The 16,952-nt window shown below is 40.5% G+C and overlaps 1 protein-coding gene and 1 long non-coding RNA gene across 10 annotated transcripts in view; one reads left to right on the top strand and one right to left on the bottom strand.

Moving 5' to 3' along the window:
• The window catches only part of TPD52 (tumor protein D52), a 296,902-nt gene that overhangs the window by 107,695 nt on the left and 172,255 nt on the right, over nucleotides 1-16,952 (bottom strand). For 6 of the 9 annotated variants that reach the window (XM_012450941.3, XM_021665924.2, XM_064384291.1 and 3 more), the window contains 3 exons: nucleotides 14,146-14,187; nucleotides 12,588-12,636; nucleotides 5,261-8,011 (listed from right to left, as the gene is read on the bottom strand). In XM_012450941.3, coding sequence (XP_012306364.1) covers nucleotides 7,892-8,011; nucleotides 12,588-12,636; nucleotides 14,146-14,187 — 211 coding nt within the window. In that variant the 3' untranslated portion in view covers nucleotides 5,261-7,891. Of the gene's footprint in view, nucleotides 1-5,260; nucleotides 8,012-12,587; nucleotides 12,637-14,145; nucleotides 14,188-16,952 lie in introns of those variants that run through there. The other 3 variants (XM_064384292.1, XM_012450942.2, XM_064384294.1) reach the window with 2 other exon arrangements.
• On the top strand, nucleotides 75-16,374 carry LOC135278018 (uncharacterized). The gene is made up of 3 exons (XR_010345567.1): nucleotides 75-161; nucleotides 15,249-15,686; nucleotides 16,143-16,374. It is a non-coding gene; the product is annotated as an uncharacterized LOC135278018 (long non-coding RNA).

Consider the following 16,952-nt stretch of genomic DNA (forward strand, 5'->3'; position numbering starts at 1 on the left):
CTGCCGCAAGCGCGCGGGTCACGAGGCGGAGCGACGTGAGGTCCGCCCACCGGCCGTGGAGCTCAGAGGGCCAGCGGGGCGTGGTCTGCCTTGTATCTTGGAGTGGCGTGGGACTGGAGAGACGCTAAAATTGATGGGCTAAAGAGTTGCAAAGGGGCCCGGTAAGTTTTGCGTTGGAAGTGCGTTTAACTTGCAGGAATTTCGCCTTTCTGGGCATCCGTTGGTCCACGTTGTACAGTAAATTCTGTTAATGCGACATTCGCTGTTCTCCCGGCCGAGCATCACCCCTACATGGCCACCTGGCTGCTAGCACTCGAGTTTGGGGTCTTCACTTAATATGAGGGTCTCCTTGATTACCCTATTTAGAATTAGAAGCCCAGATGCAGACTCTCTGGCACCTCTGTTTTTCTCAGTACCATGTAGCACTTTCTAATATGCCACATATTTATATATTTGATAATATTTAGTGTCTACTCCCAACTTTAATATTTAATACTATTTAGTATCTACTCCCAACTTTTTAAACTTTGAAAGGAGGAACTTTGCTATGGGATCCTTGGCACCGGGCACAGAGTGGGGCTCACAAAACATTTGCAAAACCCTGAATCCAAGTTTGTCCATTGCCACTTCTGCGGCCAGTCCACTCACGCTACCAAAATGGTGGTTTTTCTAAGGCGTTTTGACACCTCTAGATACCTATTATCTAACTTCTCCTAGGAGTTCAGAAGTTTTGGAATGTGCGTAAGTATTGCACCACCATATGCCCCCACCTTCACTCTGGATTTTCTTTCCCTTTTCTCCTGCAGTGTTAATTCCCAAAATTTACCCACCCTGTTCAAAACTGAGCCTAACACCATTCTTGAGGAAGTGTTTATTAACTGTCCGTCTATCTTTGACCCAGAAGTTTAATATTAATCCACAGTTTTATTTTGGTGGCACACACATTTCCAGTTCATTTGCAAGTACTTCAAGAGAAATAATGTTTATGATCACAGACCCTATTTTAAGAATGCCTTGACTATGGATTTTAAGCTTTTCTGATGCTAATGATACGGACACTGTAAGAACACGAAATACACTGATCTCAGAAGGGTACACAATTGTATGAATCACATAAAATTATTACTAGCTAACTGTATGGTAGTCCTTACAAGTGTAGTTAAGGGGCCTACAATAAATTTTCCAGGTGGGTTCTCTCTCTTGGCACTTAAAACTGTTTATCTCCCGAGACTGTTAATGGACTCTTGCCTAGAGCAGTTTAGCATTATTCTCTATGGATGTTACTACTTGTACTTTTTTTCAGGAGAAAGTGTGGTAAATTGTAAAGAGCATGGCCAGTGGCCTTCAAGAACCCTTAGTCTGACTGGGCAGGGTGGCTCACACTTGTAATCCCAGCACTTTGTGAGACTGAGGAGGGAGGATTGCTTGAAGTTAGGAGTCTGTGAACAGCCTGGGCCATAGCAAGAACTGGTCTCTACAAAAAAATAGAAAAATTAGCCTGGTGCATGCCTGTAGTCCCAGCTACTTGGGAGGCTGATGGGGGAGGATCACTTGAGCCCAGGAGTTTGAGGCTGCAGTGAGCTATATTCCTGCCACTTCATTTCAGTATGGGGGAAAGTGCAAAACTCAGGTCTCTTTAAAAACACACACCAGGTGTGGTGACTCACACCTGTAATCCCAGCACTTTGGAAGGCCAAAGGGGGTGGATCACCTGAGGTAGAGATCAGCCTGTCCAACATGGTGAAACCCCGTCTCTACTAAAAATACAAAAATTAGCTGGGCGTGGTGACAAATGCCTGTAATCCCAGCTACTCGGGCAAGAGAATCACTTGAACCTGGGAGGCGGAGGTTGCAGTAAGCCAAGATTGCACCACTGCACTCCAGCCTGGGCGACAGAGTGAGACTCTATCTCAAAAAAACCGTTAAGTTTGTATCAGATGGCTTCAAGTTTGGCCTTAATTCTTTCTTTGGTAGAGGATCAGAAGCATCAAATGAGAGGGACTGAGTAAAGAACTGAGCAAGTCAACAAGGGTATGTCTGCACACTTTCTCCTTGCCTATACAAGTGCCAAGAGTAGCATCCCCTGTAATAGTGATGTTTTCACATATGGCATCTTAAGATTCTGATCCTGCTCTAACCACTCCTTGCCTTACTAAATATACAGGCCTAGCTGGGCAGCAGTGCACACCTTTAGTCTACTTGGGAAGCTGAGGTGGGAACATCACTTGAGCTCAAAGTTTAACGCCAGCCAGCCTGGGCAACACAGTGAGACTCCATCTCAAAAAAGCCAAGTAAAGTGAACAAAAAATAGTTCCAGTCTACTGCGAAGTTCAAGCCTAATACTTTACATCTATTGGCTATGGTCTTATCTATAAAATGGTGACACTGCCACATACCTGAGTAAAGAGTTAAAGGTAATGAGTGTAAAATGCCTGGGCACTTAATGAATAGTAGCTATTGGTGGCTAGGTGGAGGTAACCATGAATTTACTAGAAATTCATGCTTCAACCATGTGTGCAAACCTAGAAGAAAGGATAGTGTCACAGGGTTCTCAGGTTGTCGCTTCACCAGTTGGAAACTTCCATGGCTGGCAGTGCCTCTGCTGGAGTTGTGCTTGTGCCTGCTGGGTTTGTAACTGCCCACTCTGCCCGGCTGGCTGCACTCAGCTTGTGCTGCCCGCCCAGATCCCATGCCTGCCAAGGGCGAGGCAGGCATGGGCTGGTGAGGGATGAGTGAGTAAGTGAATGCAGGGTCCTATAGGCGCCGGCTCTGTGCAAGGCTGTAGCTGGACCAGGTGGACCACAAGTAGCTTCTGCTGCAGGTACCAGTGTCCAGGCAAGAGAAACGGGGTGAAACCCAAAGGCTCAAAGATGCCAGGAACCTCAGAGCCCCAAAGAGGGTGTTACAGCGTGTCACAGCCCTGGCTCAGGAAGACCCAAGGTGTGGGCTCCCAAAAGGGCTGCAGCTCTTCTCATGCCTGCAGCATGGTGACCGGAGTTGGGGGTAGGGGGTTGGAGGGGACATAGTGGAGGGTTGTTTCAGCCAATCTGTGTTATAGCTCTTTCAGTCCCACTACCCACTCCATCCCATGGCTCCTCAGCTGGCCTGGCCATGCTGCTGCCTCCTGTCATGTGGGGCAGCTGCCTGGAACCAGTGATAGGCAGGAAGGCTACAGTGTTATAGCACCTCTGGCTTAGGGAATCCCAAGGTCTGGGTCCCCAGAAGGGTCACCACTCTTTTCTCTTGCAGTCTGGGAAGCCTTGGCAAGCCAGCCAGGAACATGTTATAGCTCTCTTCACTCCTGCCATTCAGCGGGTCCTGAGTTCTTGTCCTGCATCCAGGAAGAATAAGGTTACTGTAGGGTGAGCAAGGCAGAGAAGAGCTTTATTGAGTGACAGAACAGCACTCAGGAGACCTGAAGTGGTCCTTGTTACAGACAGGTTGTCCTGATGACTGTCGTATCTGGCTGAGTCTGGGGTTTTTATGTGCTTAGAATGGAGGAAGGGTGGACCTGGGAAAAGCACCATCCAATTGGCCGAAATGCATTAATAGAGTTCTCACTCTAGCTTGTGGGCTCTACCTAAAACTGGAAGCCTGGCCCCCAGGCTTCAGGCTGTCCCTGGCTTGAAGGTGGGGTTTCAACAGGGACCTGCCCCTTCCCACCTATGAACCTGCCTCCTGCCACCATCAACATTTCATTCCCAGCACCCAGGTTGTCCACACAAAGCTACCCTCACCCCCTGGCCACCCTCCCATGCTCATTGGTGCCCAAAGTCTGGAGGGGGCCAAGGTAGCAGGGACCTGGCACATCAGCGCCACCCTGAGCATGCACCCAGGTTGTGACAGCACCCAAGCTCAGCCACAACTTTGCTTCGCACAGTTGTGCGAAGAGCAGGCACTGAGAGCAAGGAGAGGCCAGGGAGCAGGAGCAGGTACTGCCAAGCTTGTAGGGGCAGGGGGCTTCCCAGGCCCCCAAGAGCACAGGGATGCCTGCGTCCAGAGCCATGGCTAGGCAGCTGCAGCTGTGTTCAGGAACACAAGCTCCCGCCCTACCAACATGGTAAGGCAGGACTCCTGCTAGGATCACCTGTTCCCTGTCCCTACCGGCTCTCAAAAGCATGCAGCCCCAGCCATGCTTTCCTTCCTGCAGCTGGCGTCCTCACAGCGGCTGCTCAAGGTGGGCCACCACCATCAGGAGGTCTGGAGATGCAGGTTGGGAAGCTATTAGTATCACTCTAACAATAGTTATTTCACCCATAGAAATGGATAAGATCATTAAGGGGATCATGTAGAAGATGACAACAGACAGGCAATAACATTTAAGGAGTTGGAAGAATTCTAATGCTAAAAAATAGTCAAAATAGAAAATAAGAACAGAGAATTCTAGAAACCAAGAGAAACTTTAAAGCATGTTGAATTAGAGAATAGTAAAGTGAAAGATCATGTCCATTTACAAATGTTCAAACAAAATTGTGTTCGGCTTTTTCTATATGATAGAAAAACCACCAAATTAATAATCAAACTACCAACCAACGTCAGTAAGTAACATCAAAACTACATGAGAGCTAGCAAGAATTTTAGTTGCCAAATAGCATTTATTTAAGTACAAAATCCTGGCAGGTGAAAGAACATGCAGACCCTACCCTCTAAGAACTTACTAAAAGCGAAAAGCCCTTGGTTCATTTTGAGTCAGAACAATACAGAAATTATGAAACCTTAAAACACTCCAGCTCCGAAAAAGCAAAAGAAAAAAAAATTATGAAATCTAAGGTGTGTAGGTTTACTTAAAAGTGATAATGTTTTATATTAACTGTGGCCCACACAGGGTCTCTCTAATTCAGTGAAAATAGGACGGTCACTGAAAATAAGGACTCATCAATCAATGGCCAAATGTTTTCTCACTATGGGCAAAAATATGATTTTTCATCTGGGCTTTAAAAGCTGTAAGAAAAACACTTGGCTGGGTGCGTGCCTGTAATCCTAGTTATTTGGGAAGCTGAGGCAGGAGGATTCCTTGACCCCAGAGTTGGAGGTCAGCCAACTTTAAACAAAAACATCATTCTGACAAGTGACCTTATGTAGGATCTCTTTGGGCACATATGCAGCAACAGTCATTTAATAAATGCTTTCTGGTAGCCAGCATGTAGCTGCTAATGGCTCTAAGTATCACATCCAGAACATGAAGGGTTTGGAGAGAAGTTGCATAATGGACTTTGCCCCTTTCCTCAATGGACAGGTAGTGTATACAAAAGAACCCATACCCAAATTATAGAATTTTTATTATTTTCCAATACTATACAAAAAATAGACAGTGTGTATATGTTAACAGATCCAGAAACAGTCCAAATTAAATGTTTTTTTTTTTCTATTTCAATGACTCTAAGTTGCTAAGGTGATAATCCAGTTATGAGTTGTACTCTCTTAAACTAATTACTTGGCTCTCATAATAAGAATTCTTGCTTTATTTCCCACCAACTCCATAAATTGACATTTCTTTTTTTAAGAGGGGGATATTTTCTGCTACATTTGAGCCCTTACATCTGTGAGAGTTCATAAGTATCTGAGATTTCACTCTCTTGCTATTTTCTTAGTGTCAAACACAAGAGAGGAACCAGGAACTCTTTCTGGTATTTCTACTAATTACTATGTTTCTCATTCCCTAAGTGTCTGAATTCATAATATTGAATCTGCCACAACAACCTTTTTGAATATTTCTAAATTCTTGTTTTTTTCCTAAATCCATCCTCACTCCTTTTAATACTTCTTTTAAGAGGCAGAGTACTTTACAGTAGATTTTTTGTTTTTTAGATTAGTATAGGAAGATGTCTAGAAAAGTGACAATATCTTCTCAAATATCTTCTTTCACAGTCATCCCCAGTACTCACCTTCATCCACTCACCCCCTTCCCACTCCCGTGTCTATCACTTTTCCCTATTTGGGCAGAAAAGAGACTTGAGGGTATTTCACTCAACTAAAGAAATTGCCACTTTACTCCATTTTGCTTGCCGAAAAGTTAGTAACAGGGTAGAAGGCTCAAGAAACAATGTGATCAAAATAATATGTTTGAATTTAAAAAAATAGACTAGTTGGTAGAAAAAGTAATTTAACAGTTAATGTTGAGTAGGCACAATATTTCTACAGAAAGACAGACTTCTGCAGATTCACTTCTCTGAGATAATGCTTCAACAGCCTGTGCCTTAAAACCGTTATTTAGAACATGTTAATATGATACCATTAAGCAAAAATTTAAAGTGGATTTTTTTTAAATCCTTTTTTTTTTTTTTTAAGCATAGAATCCAGTTGATTCTGTAATACAAGAAGCTGTTTCCAGACCACTGGTCTCATAATAAATATTGAGACCTATACTACTGATAGACAGAATTTATTAAGCTTTTCACATGTGATAGCACATAGTTTTAATTGCATCCAAAGTACTAACAAAAGCTCTAGCAATCAAGAATGACAGCATGTTATTTTATAACAATCAACACTGTGGCTTTTAAAATTTGGTTTGCATAAGGTAATTTATACTGAAGTAAATCTAGCCATGCTTTCAAAAAATGCTTTAGGTCACTCCAAGCTTGGCAATTAACATTTGGCATAAACAACAATAAAACAATCACAACTTAATAAATAACAAATATAACATTGTAGGCCACAAACATATACAGTATAAGGAAAAGGTGGTAATGTTGAGTAAGTAGTTATTAGACTGGAATACCTTGGCCTCTATGCAAATATGTCTAGAGACTTTGATTCACTCAGCCTCGACACTCAGTTTTCAAAGTAGGGGACAGGTTCTACGCTTTGATTTTACATTTCCAACACATTGAAAACAAATAAGTAGAAAATGATGAGTTGATTTTTATTAATGCATTACATCCTCAAGAGTTATTACCAACCCCTAAGTATAAAAAATGTTCAAGTTATATTAGTCATATAACTTGGTGTGCTTATTTTAAATAGTGCTAAATGGATTAAATGAAGACAACAATGGTTCCCCTAATGTGATTGATATTGTCATTTTTACAAGCTTCTAGATCTAAACTTCCAGGCTTTTGAACTGAACATTGATGAGAGTGTTCATAGTTCAACCTACTGATTATATAGTATGCTTGATTCAGAATGTTATTTTGAAGAAATTAAAATTTTAACCTGGTAAAAAATAAGTTAATGTAAGTGGTATAATATACAATACACTGAAATGGTTACTGTCACAAATGGTCATAAATAAGGAGTAGGAGGTTCCACTCTCAAGTCACCTAGAAGTCTGATTACATATTGTTACTTAGAAAACTATAAAAATTGGATATACAGCTGTTTACTTCAGTCTGGTGTCTTCAACCAAAATATGTACCTTATACCAAAACAGTGCTTATTCTGAAATATTTTTTGTAGCTGGTAGTTCTTCCCTTGGAGTAAAGAAAATAAACCCAAACTTTTAATTACCAGGATTCAGAATATTTAAGAAAACAATTTTAGTTAAGAATCAAATACACAGAGATTCAGAGGGAAAAAAGGAAGTATTATAGAATCTAGACAAAGGCCAAACTGGCATCCCAGATCTACAGCAATTTTGTAAAGTAGGAAAACAACTATGAAAGTCCGCAGCATCTTAGATCATTCTAGTGAGTGTCTCAGGTACTTAATTGTTTTTATAATGGTGTTTCCTAAATAAAGGAACGTAAATGTACACTAAAGGGTGTGTTTCCCAAGAATAGAGGTGAAGATATTTTCATTTTGTTTAACCCACAAACTATTTGGTCAAAGGAATATGTAAAGCTAAATAAAAGCACATCTGGTAGAAATTCATGGCAATGCATGTTGACAAGATGTGCTTGGATCTTGCTTGCAGCATCTGGCAGTGGTTAGCAGAACAAAGGTAGGAATCTCACAGACTCTCCTGTGTCTGTTCTGGAAGAGGCTCCGTGGTGGTGGCACTAGCATTTGCAGCCGAATTCAAGACTTCTCCAAAATCACCACCAGCAGGCTTGGTTCCCCCTACTTTAGACTTTAAAAAAGTTCAAAAAAGGGAAAGACATTATGAAACTAGCTGATTCTGCATAAAGTAACTCTAATCAACTTTCAAGAACGAACAAATCAGCAACTTTATAGCTCAGTGATTATTATATGTGTATGGAATTTCATATTGTTGTAATGTTCAGTGTGGTTTTATAGTAAAAACTCATGCATTCTCCTTTGCTGAAATATTCAGATTGGTAAACTCTACCCCCTCCCTCCTTTAACCCCCATCTGCTCCTTGTTCTTCACAGGGAAGTCTAAGAACTTTGTAAAGCCAATTTATTCTAAAGTACCTAGTGAACTCTCTTTATACTTGTATAACATTTTGTATTGCATCAAATTGCTCATTTAGCTACACTCATTCAAGAAATGTTGAATACAACATGAGAAAGAAATACATATATTTTTTCTCAGTTACAGTATAAGCTTTCTAACCCTTTACTACTTAAAGTGTGGTTCAAGGACTTACAGACTCAGCATTATCTGGGAGCTTATTAGAAATGCAGGATCTTAGATACCCTTTATATCCCACCCAACTCCAGCTACAGAACTGAAATCTATTCTTGAACAAGATCTCTGAGTGATTCATGTGCACACTGTAGTTTGGGAGGCACTACTCCAACTTATCTGGCCTAAAATTTTGTCATAAGCACTTACTTGAATATATCTGCCTTGCATTTGTATAATACTTTTTCAAAACCCTTACACGTCACTTCATCTTTTTCAATACTAATGTGTATATGCCCTCTCACTGTTACACTGTCCAATAGGACAGCTAACATTAAGAAACCAGGGCCGGGCGCGGTGGCTCACGCCTGTAATCCCAGCACTTTGGGAGGCCAAGGCGGGTGGATCACGAGGTCAAGAGATCAAGACCATCCTGGTCAACATGGTGAAACCCCGTCTCTACTAAAAATACAAAAAATTATCTGGGCATGGCGGCGCGTGCCTGTAATCCCAGCTACTCAGGAGGCTGAGGCAGGAGAATTGCCTGAACCCAGGAGGCGGAGGTTGCAGTGAGCCGAGATCACGCCATTGCACTCCAGCCTGGGACAAGAGCGAAACTCCATCTCCAAAAAAAAAAAAAAGAAACCAGTCAGTGACCATGGATGCAGGAAACTCATAGTGGGTTTGAACTTGACCTTGCCCTTGGCTCAATCTTAACTGAATGGTCAGAGACCCCTTATTTTCACTCTCATTCTTTTTGGTCTGCCATCCAAAAATTGTTTGGGAAATTTGAATAATGTATGATCATTGTTTATTAAATTCATTACTGCACATTCCTTAATTATAATATCAAAACTCCTTGCAATTCAACATGTCTGTAACTGAACTCCTCCCCACAACTAGCCCCATCTCTATTCTTTTTTAAGACTTTATACAACAGTAGCACCTACCTAGCTGCCCCAGCCTGACATCTGAAGTTGTCCTTGATTCTCATTTAACTTGTTTTACATCCAATCAATCTTTTTTTCCCCTATCATTTCTCATGTATAAATAGCTCTAGACTTGGTCCCACTACACCACCTTAATTCACTCTCCATCATCTTTGGCTTGGATTACAATTCCCTCCTTCCAAGTAATCTGCCTGTCTCCAATCATTCTCCCCTTTGATGTGCAGGGCAGCCAGTGATCTTTCTAAAATGCACAGAAGAAAGTACCACTTGGGTTGTTTAAAACCCTTCAATGGCTTCACATTGCCCCAAGTTCAAACTGCAACGTGGCCTGTGCATCTCTCTAGCTTCACCTCCTGCTCAACATCCTACAGCACAGGAAGTTCTTGGTGGTCCTCAAAAGGGCCCCCAAACTTCAAACATTCCCTTCAACCTAAAATCCTTTACATTACTGAGCCCTCTAAGAGGCCTTCTCTGACCTTCTCTCCCACCAAGCCAGGGGAACTTTCTGCTACTTGTCCTTGTCGCATCCTCAACTTTGCATGTCATAACCCTTACCTCACTTTAGGTACATCTTGCAGAAGGGGCTCACGTCTCTCTTGCTCACTGTGGTAACTCTGGTGCCTAATACTCATTGCCTGGCACGTGGCAAATGCTCAGTAATCACAGATGAATGAATCAACCCAAAATCTAAATGGACCTCATGTATAAATATAAATGTAATTTAACAAAATTGTATCCCCAGCATATACCTATATTTTACAGCTTCCTTGGGATACACTTGGGGCATCTGTTTAATATGCTATGCTTTTTTTTTTGGAGATAGAGTCTTGCTCTGTCTGTCACCCAGGAATGCACTGGAGTGCAGCGGCATGATCTCAGCCCACTGCAACCTCTGACCCCTGGGCTCAAGCGATCTTCCTACCTCAACCTCCCAAGTAGCTGGGACTACAGGTATATTCCACCACATCAGCTAATTTTTGTATCATTTTTGGTAGAGAAGAGTTTTTGCCATGTTGCCCAAGCTGCTCTCAAATTGCTGGACTCAAGTGATCTGCCTGCCTCAGCCTCACGAAGTGCTGTGAGGCGTTAGCCACTGCTCCTAGCCAGTACACTGTATGTTTTTAAATTACATTTTTTAATCTGAATAGTACCTAGTTATATTTTAAAGCAGATTTCATTACCATTTATAGAATCTAAATATATTCAGGAGAGTATATAGTAAATGACCTGGAAGTTTCTTCTCATGTCCAATGTCAAAAACACGTAAGATTCCTGGTTTCCCAATTTGCCATTTCAAAAAATTAATGCTTGGGGCAGATTTCAAGGAGAGGCTTTAACAGCCTAACAATAATTCAGAGAACTGAATTATAGTAATCCTTGACTTCTTGCAACTACAGTTTGCTTTCAAATATATGACTTGGGACTAAGAAATATAAAGCAGGTCTCTTGAAATGACACAGAAGAATGACTCTTACATATATCTTTACTCATCAAATGTGTATTGAGCGACATGCCAAGGACTGATCTAAGCCTTTGATGAGTATCAGTGACCAGAACAAGGTCCCTGCATTCATGGCTCACAGAGCATCATGCTAGTTAGGGCTGAATGAAAAAGCTGTAGAACTGTGTGTGTGCAGTGTAACTCTTCTGAAAAACATTCGTATGTCTGCATGCAAACAGAAAAGGTGTGTACTAATGTTTGTATGTTCAAGAAAAAAATGATCCAGATCACTGTAGAGTGTTTTATTTCAATAAATGAACCCTGCTTTTAAAAGATGCATCTCGTGACTCAAAGTTCTGAAAGACTAAACTGAATATTAGTTTTTAAACTAACTAATAAAAAAACACTTAAGATACTAGTTTTAATCCTTAAAATATTCCCCCATAATTATCAGAGTTAGGGAGTAATGAAAATATAGTTTTTTATCAAATGCCCATCGATGATAGACTGGACAAGGAAAATGTGGCACATATGTACCATGGAATACTTCGCAGTTTGTGTCCTTTGTTAGGGACATGGATGAATCTGGAAACCATCATTCTCAGCAAACTGACACAGGAACAGGAAATCAAACACCACATGTTCTCACTCATGGGTGGGTATTAAGCAATGAGAACACAGGGACACAGGGAGGGGAGCATCACACACTGGGGTCTGTTGACGGGGGAAGGGGAGGGACAGTGCGGGGTAGGGAGGTTGGGGAGGGAGAACATGGGGAGAAATGCCAGATATAGGTGACGGGGGGATGGAGGCAGCAAACCACATTGCCATGTATGTACATATCCAACAATCCTGCATGTTCTTCACATGTACCCCAGAACCTAAAGTGCAATAAAATATATATAATATATATATATTTTTAAAAACCTTCAAAAAATATATAAGCTTTATACAAACTCTGTAGAGGGTCGGGCAGTAGATGGGAACTAGACAACCTTTGAGGTTGCTTGTGATCCTAAGAGTTGATAATTTTACAGCTTTGAATATAATCTCGAAGATAATATAATTTACAAATCAATAAAGTAATTATTATGGGGAAATGTTCACTTCCATTGAAATCAAAGAAATCAAAAAATAAAAACAGTGACTCATAAATGATGATGATGGCATCATTATAATAAAAATATCCAACAATTGAGGACTAAACAAACAATATCCATTATAGGTAATATACAAGCAGCCATTGCACATAGTATTGAAAGAGAATACTTACTGATACAGGAAAATGATAATGATGTATGGCTGCTACTTTTTTAAAGCATAACAGCATAATACTACATACATATATCACTGTCTGAGTGGTAGGACCAATTTTTTTGTTTTCTTTCTTGTGCTTCCTATATTCTTGATAATTGTTGACAAGAAAGTTATATTAAATTTTGTCCAACTACAAAGGTACTTGAAATGAATAAAGCAAAATGCAGCACATATTTCTTAAGTGCCACATTTCCTTTAAGCATGTGGCATGCTATAATGCGACAGCATACGCTAAAAAGGTATTCAGTGCATACCACCTTAAATGTCTACTAGTAACATAAAGAGTAAAGTTCTTTACATTCTTTAGACATTTTTAGAAAGAAATATTAATGTAAATGATTTACCCACACCAAAGTTAATTAAGACACCAGGTAATGTATCAAAAAGACCCCGTTCATCTCTCTACTTGCCTTTAAGTTTTCGACCTTTTCTTCAAATGATTTGAAAGTTGGGGAGTTTCTACGGAGAGAAAAGAAAAACAAATAGTAAAATTACAAATACTGAAAAAAAAAATCCAACTAATTTGAAAACATCATTGATTATATTTCTCTTCAACATCATTCTCAATCGGCAAAACAACAGACATAATTATCTGTATCATATATGTGCAGGTACATAGAAGTATTTATAATGTAGGATTCTCAATTTTCTGATCTAATATTTTTAAGAGTATGCATTTGATTCCATGAATAGGGCCAGTCTCAGACATAAGTAATATAGATATAGTCAAGTATGTGTACTAAGGAGAGGGAACAAAACCAGGTAAAATAGCAATTCTGTCACTTCACCAACCAACTTGTCATGGTACAAGAAAACGCCACCATTAGATCAGTTTAATTTTGGTTAAGGTACTATGCTCTAAAACTCCTATTTTGATTCACATCTTCCCTGGTAGAATTTCTACATGAACATACATCACCCAGGTGAAACAAGCTTATGAGGTTCAATATCAAGGAGCAGCATAATAGACAGGGAAAGCAGGGACCAAAAGGAAGGGGGAGGAGCATAGAAACAGCTTTGCCTACTTCACAACGCTGCCCTAAAGGATGAGGAGAGCACACTGAGCCCACAGGACGTTCATTCATCCATGTTACATTCACATCTATCCATATTAATTAAGGAGGATCACAGTGCCTTTGTCTCTCACAAAGGCGCTTTGAAAACAGGGTTTCCAACACTGTTACCCTATCCAACTGACCTTGAATATCCTTTCTACTACCAAGTTGAAAAATGCAAAGAAGGGAAAAGAAGTTTCTTCCTTCCCATGGTAGTGATGGCAGAACAGTTAAGCCAACAGCTCTCCAAGTGTGGCCCCAAACCAGCTGCTGTGGCAGCTATCAGGAAGTCATGAGCAATGCTAATTTTCAGGTCCCACCCCAACTCTACAGGATCAGAGACTCTAGAGGTGGGGCCCAGCAAGCAGGGGTTTCACGAGCACTCCAAGTGATTCTGATGGACACTGAAGTTTAAGCCAAGCACAGATTGTTAAAAATCCTCTACCTCTCTAGAGAGGTTAGATGAGGTAATATCACTTGCAAGTGCTAATGAAAGCAGATAGAATTAAATCACAGTTGGCTCCAAATGTCACAGGGATGAGGGAAGTGAAAATGGGAAGGATGGAGAAAAGGAGAGTGTAACTAACGCAAATGCAGACAGAGGTGCCGGGACAAGAGAAGGTTTGTTAACAAGCAGTGCTCCCTTTGTGAAGTAAACAGATTTCAGACAGGAAACAAAGGTTTACAAAATAAAACAGAAATCATTCTTTTTTCAAAAACAAAAGCATTTCATGGATCTCTTGTACTCATCCCAACATCAGAGAAAGTGTAGCTGAAAATCGATATAGTGTTAAACACAGCTTGTTTCAAGGGGAATTCTAGTTCCCTAATTCACAATAGTTCAAGTTAAACATCTAAATTAAAAAAAAAATAAAGCATAAGACCAACTACATTTCATAAAAACATACTTTACCTCATAGCAGGCATGCTAATTGAATGCTGAATGGAGCGTATACTAAGAGGCAGCATTAAAAAGAGATAGAAATAAGGTTAGTATAGTGGTGCTTCAACATTATTAAAAGCTGACAAAACTTAGCTTCCCAGGAGCTTTATTCTTTTGGCACCATGAAGGATTACCTACTTTTTGAGGTGGAGGGGATCAAAGTTATTCCAACATAATTTACTTTTATTCAGAAGCCAGTTAATTTCCAGGAGTTACTAGAGCTAACAATATCACCTTGCATTTTTACAGCACTTTGAAAACTAAAGTGCTTTCACCTAGAGCTGTAAGGCATATAGAAGTTAAATTACCCTAGGTCACAGCAGAATCAAAAATAGAACTTGGGTCTTAATTCAATGTTTATCACCTCCCCTCAAAAATGAAGCGTGCACACACACACATACACACACAAGCAAGGCCAGGGAAGGGCTCCTAGTAAGACAGGGAGGCAACTGCCCACTCAAGGACAATGAGGTTCACTGACCACTCAGGTTCAAGGCTCTCTATTCTTAGCCTTCTCCAATCGAGACCACCTCATGAGAGTGCCCTCATTCCTAGGCTCATAAAATGATTGTATTCTGCTGATACTGTTACTATCATACTATAATACTTTGACCACTGGCAAGACTTTGGTAAATAAACTTTCCTGTATAGGTTCAAGGTATTAATTCTCAGTTATATTTAAATATTTTGTGTGCTTACGATTTTCTTTTCCTAAAGACTCATTTGTTACAAATGGTAACATGTCTTCAGTGTAGCTCCTCATCTAGTTTTACATTAATATCTGATAACATGGACAATGACTGTGATATACATGCTGGCAATCTGTGTAATCAAGATTATCAATGAAATATTTAAACATCTCTGTACTTGATGTCTTACATAACAGAAAAAGATGCATGTAACTCAGCATTCTCTCTAGCTTACAACGGTGGTCAATACATAGGGTACAAGACTATAATAATCTGTTCTGGGAGGGATTTGATTATTCTTTTTGTACTTGGATCTTGAGTGTGTTGATCCCAATCCCTAAATTTACAAAACAAGAACTCTAAGTATCACCTGTCCTTCCTCAGGCCCTTCTGCTGAAGCTGTCTGGAATAGTCACATTGCCACAAACCACCTTCTACCATTACCAATATGATAACTTGATCAGTGGAGCACCGCTAACCTCCCAGTGGCCTACAAATTGTTTGGAATGTATGAAAAAATGAAGAGGTGAAGACAATTAAGACTCTTATCCTAGCATATTGTAATCAGGACACTAAGCTGCTGGACACTTAGATGTTGAAGAGGTTCTGGGGGACCAGGTGAAAGCTGAGAGAACGCAGAGGAAACCATTCCCAAAGAAAGAATTGAATCTAAGCAGAGAGAGGTAGAGAAAACGGGGTCAGGAGAGGCGATCACGCAGGGAATCCAGCATGACGGGAGAGGAATAGCTTTCTTGGTTTTGTTCCTATAATCAAAATTGTTCATTAGAACATTCATTTTGGCAGAAATTGCCAAAAAAGAAGGTGAGTAATCGCCAAATATGTGATAAATTCCTTGCCCATGGGACCTACACATTAAATTTGATAGTATCAACAAAATGAAGAAACGGGGGCATAGCACAGTGCAAATTTCAGAATTTCACAGCTAATTCTAGTCACTGTCCCTAATAACCCATGTAAAATATCACTTTCTCCAGAGTGGACTGGCTGGGCTCTATACCACTTATATCACTTTCTCCACTGGGCTCTATGCCAGTTATATCACTTTCTCCAGCAGTGAACTGCCTGGGCTCTATACCACTTTACCCAGCACATACCTACTAAATATGTTTCAGTGAAACACTGAAAAAAAAAAATCAGGATAATCTGATTCTTACTAAGTACTTTCCAATCTTATACTGCATTACTCTTACTTTGAAAAAGTCATTTTATTAAAACAGCTGAATTGATTTTTTAAAAATCCTTCTTTCTCACGCGAAGGAAAATGATCAGAAAAAGAAAGAAGCCAAAGAGAAAGGCACTTGGGTTCAACTGAAGCGCCAGCCTGCTCCACCCAGAGAAGCACACTTTGTGAGAACCAATGGGAAGGAGCCTGAGCTACTGGAACCCATTCCCTATGAATTCATGGCATAGACCTCTGGACTGTAAAAATGTTTCTCTTCATTAAGCAGAAGTGTGGTGTCCTCTCCCCCAAAGAAATATTTAAAGCAAATTTAAATTGTGTCCTAATTCATTATGTAACGTCTTTACTACTCAAATTTGTGGAAAGACATGGGATAGCTTATTGCAACAAATTATTCAATTGGTTAGAAAATGGCCAGGTATTATGTATGAAATATCTGTACTGGTTTGAAGACAGTCCCTCTAAATCATGAAGGAAGAAATAATTTACAAAAAAAATTTTTTTTAAAGTCCTTGTTTCTAACATAGTTATCTGATCCTTTCATCCCTAATACTAATAAGAGGGGAGGGGGTAGAGGGAGGAGAAGGAAGTAGCAGCAGGGGGAGGAGGAGAAGGAAGAGGTCATGGCTAACGTGTTGGAATGCTTACTGTGTACCACATACGCTTTTCAGAGCTATCGATGTAATATTATTCCACTTTGCCCTCACATGATCTCTTGATGTCAGTGATCACAGCAGCTACTGTCCAAAGTAACTGCTGCAGTGTCCAGAGGGGCAATGTCTTAAACCACCACTGCTCTGGGGAGGCCCAGGAGGACAGTGCAGGCTCCAGGACTAGGCATGCTTGGTTCCAGTCCTGATGATCAGCCACTTAACACCTGCTGTGCA

Source organism: Aotus nancymaae, unplaced genomic scaffold (assembly GCF_030222135.1).
Source record: "Aotus nancymaae isolate 86718 unplaced genomic scaffold, 86718_ANA_hifiasm-v0.15.2.pri h1tg000036l, whole genome shotgun sequence".
In the NCBI taxonomy this organism is placed as follows: Eukaryota; Metazoa; Chordata; class Mammalia; order Primates; family Aotidae; genus Aotus; species Aotus nancymaae.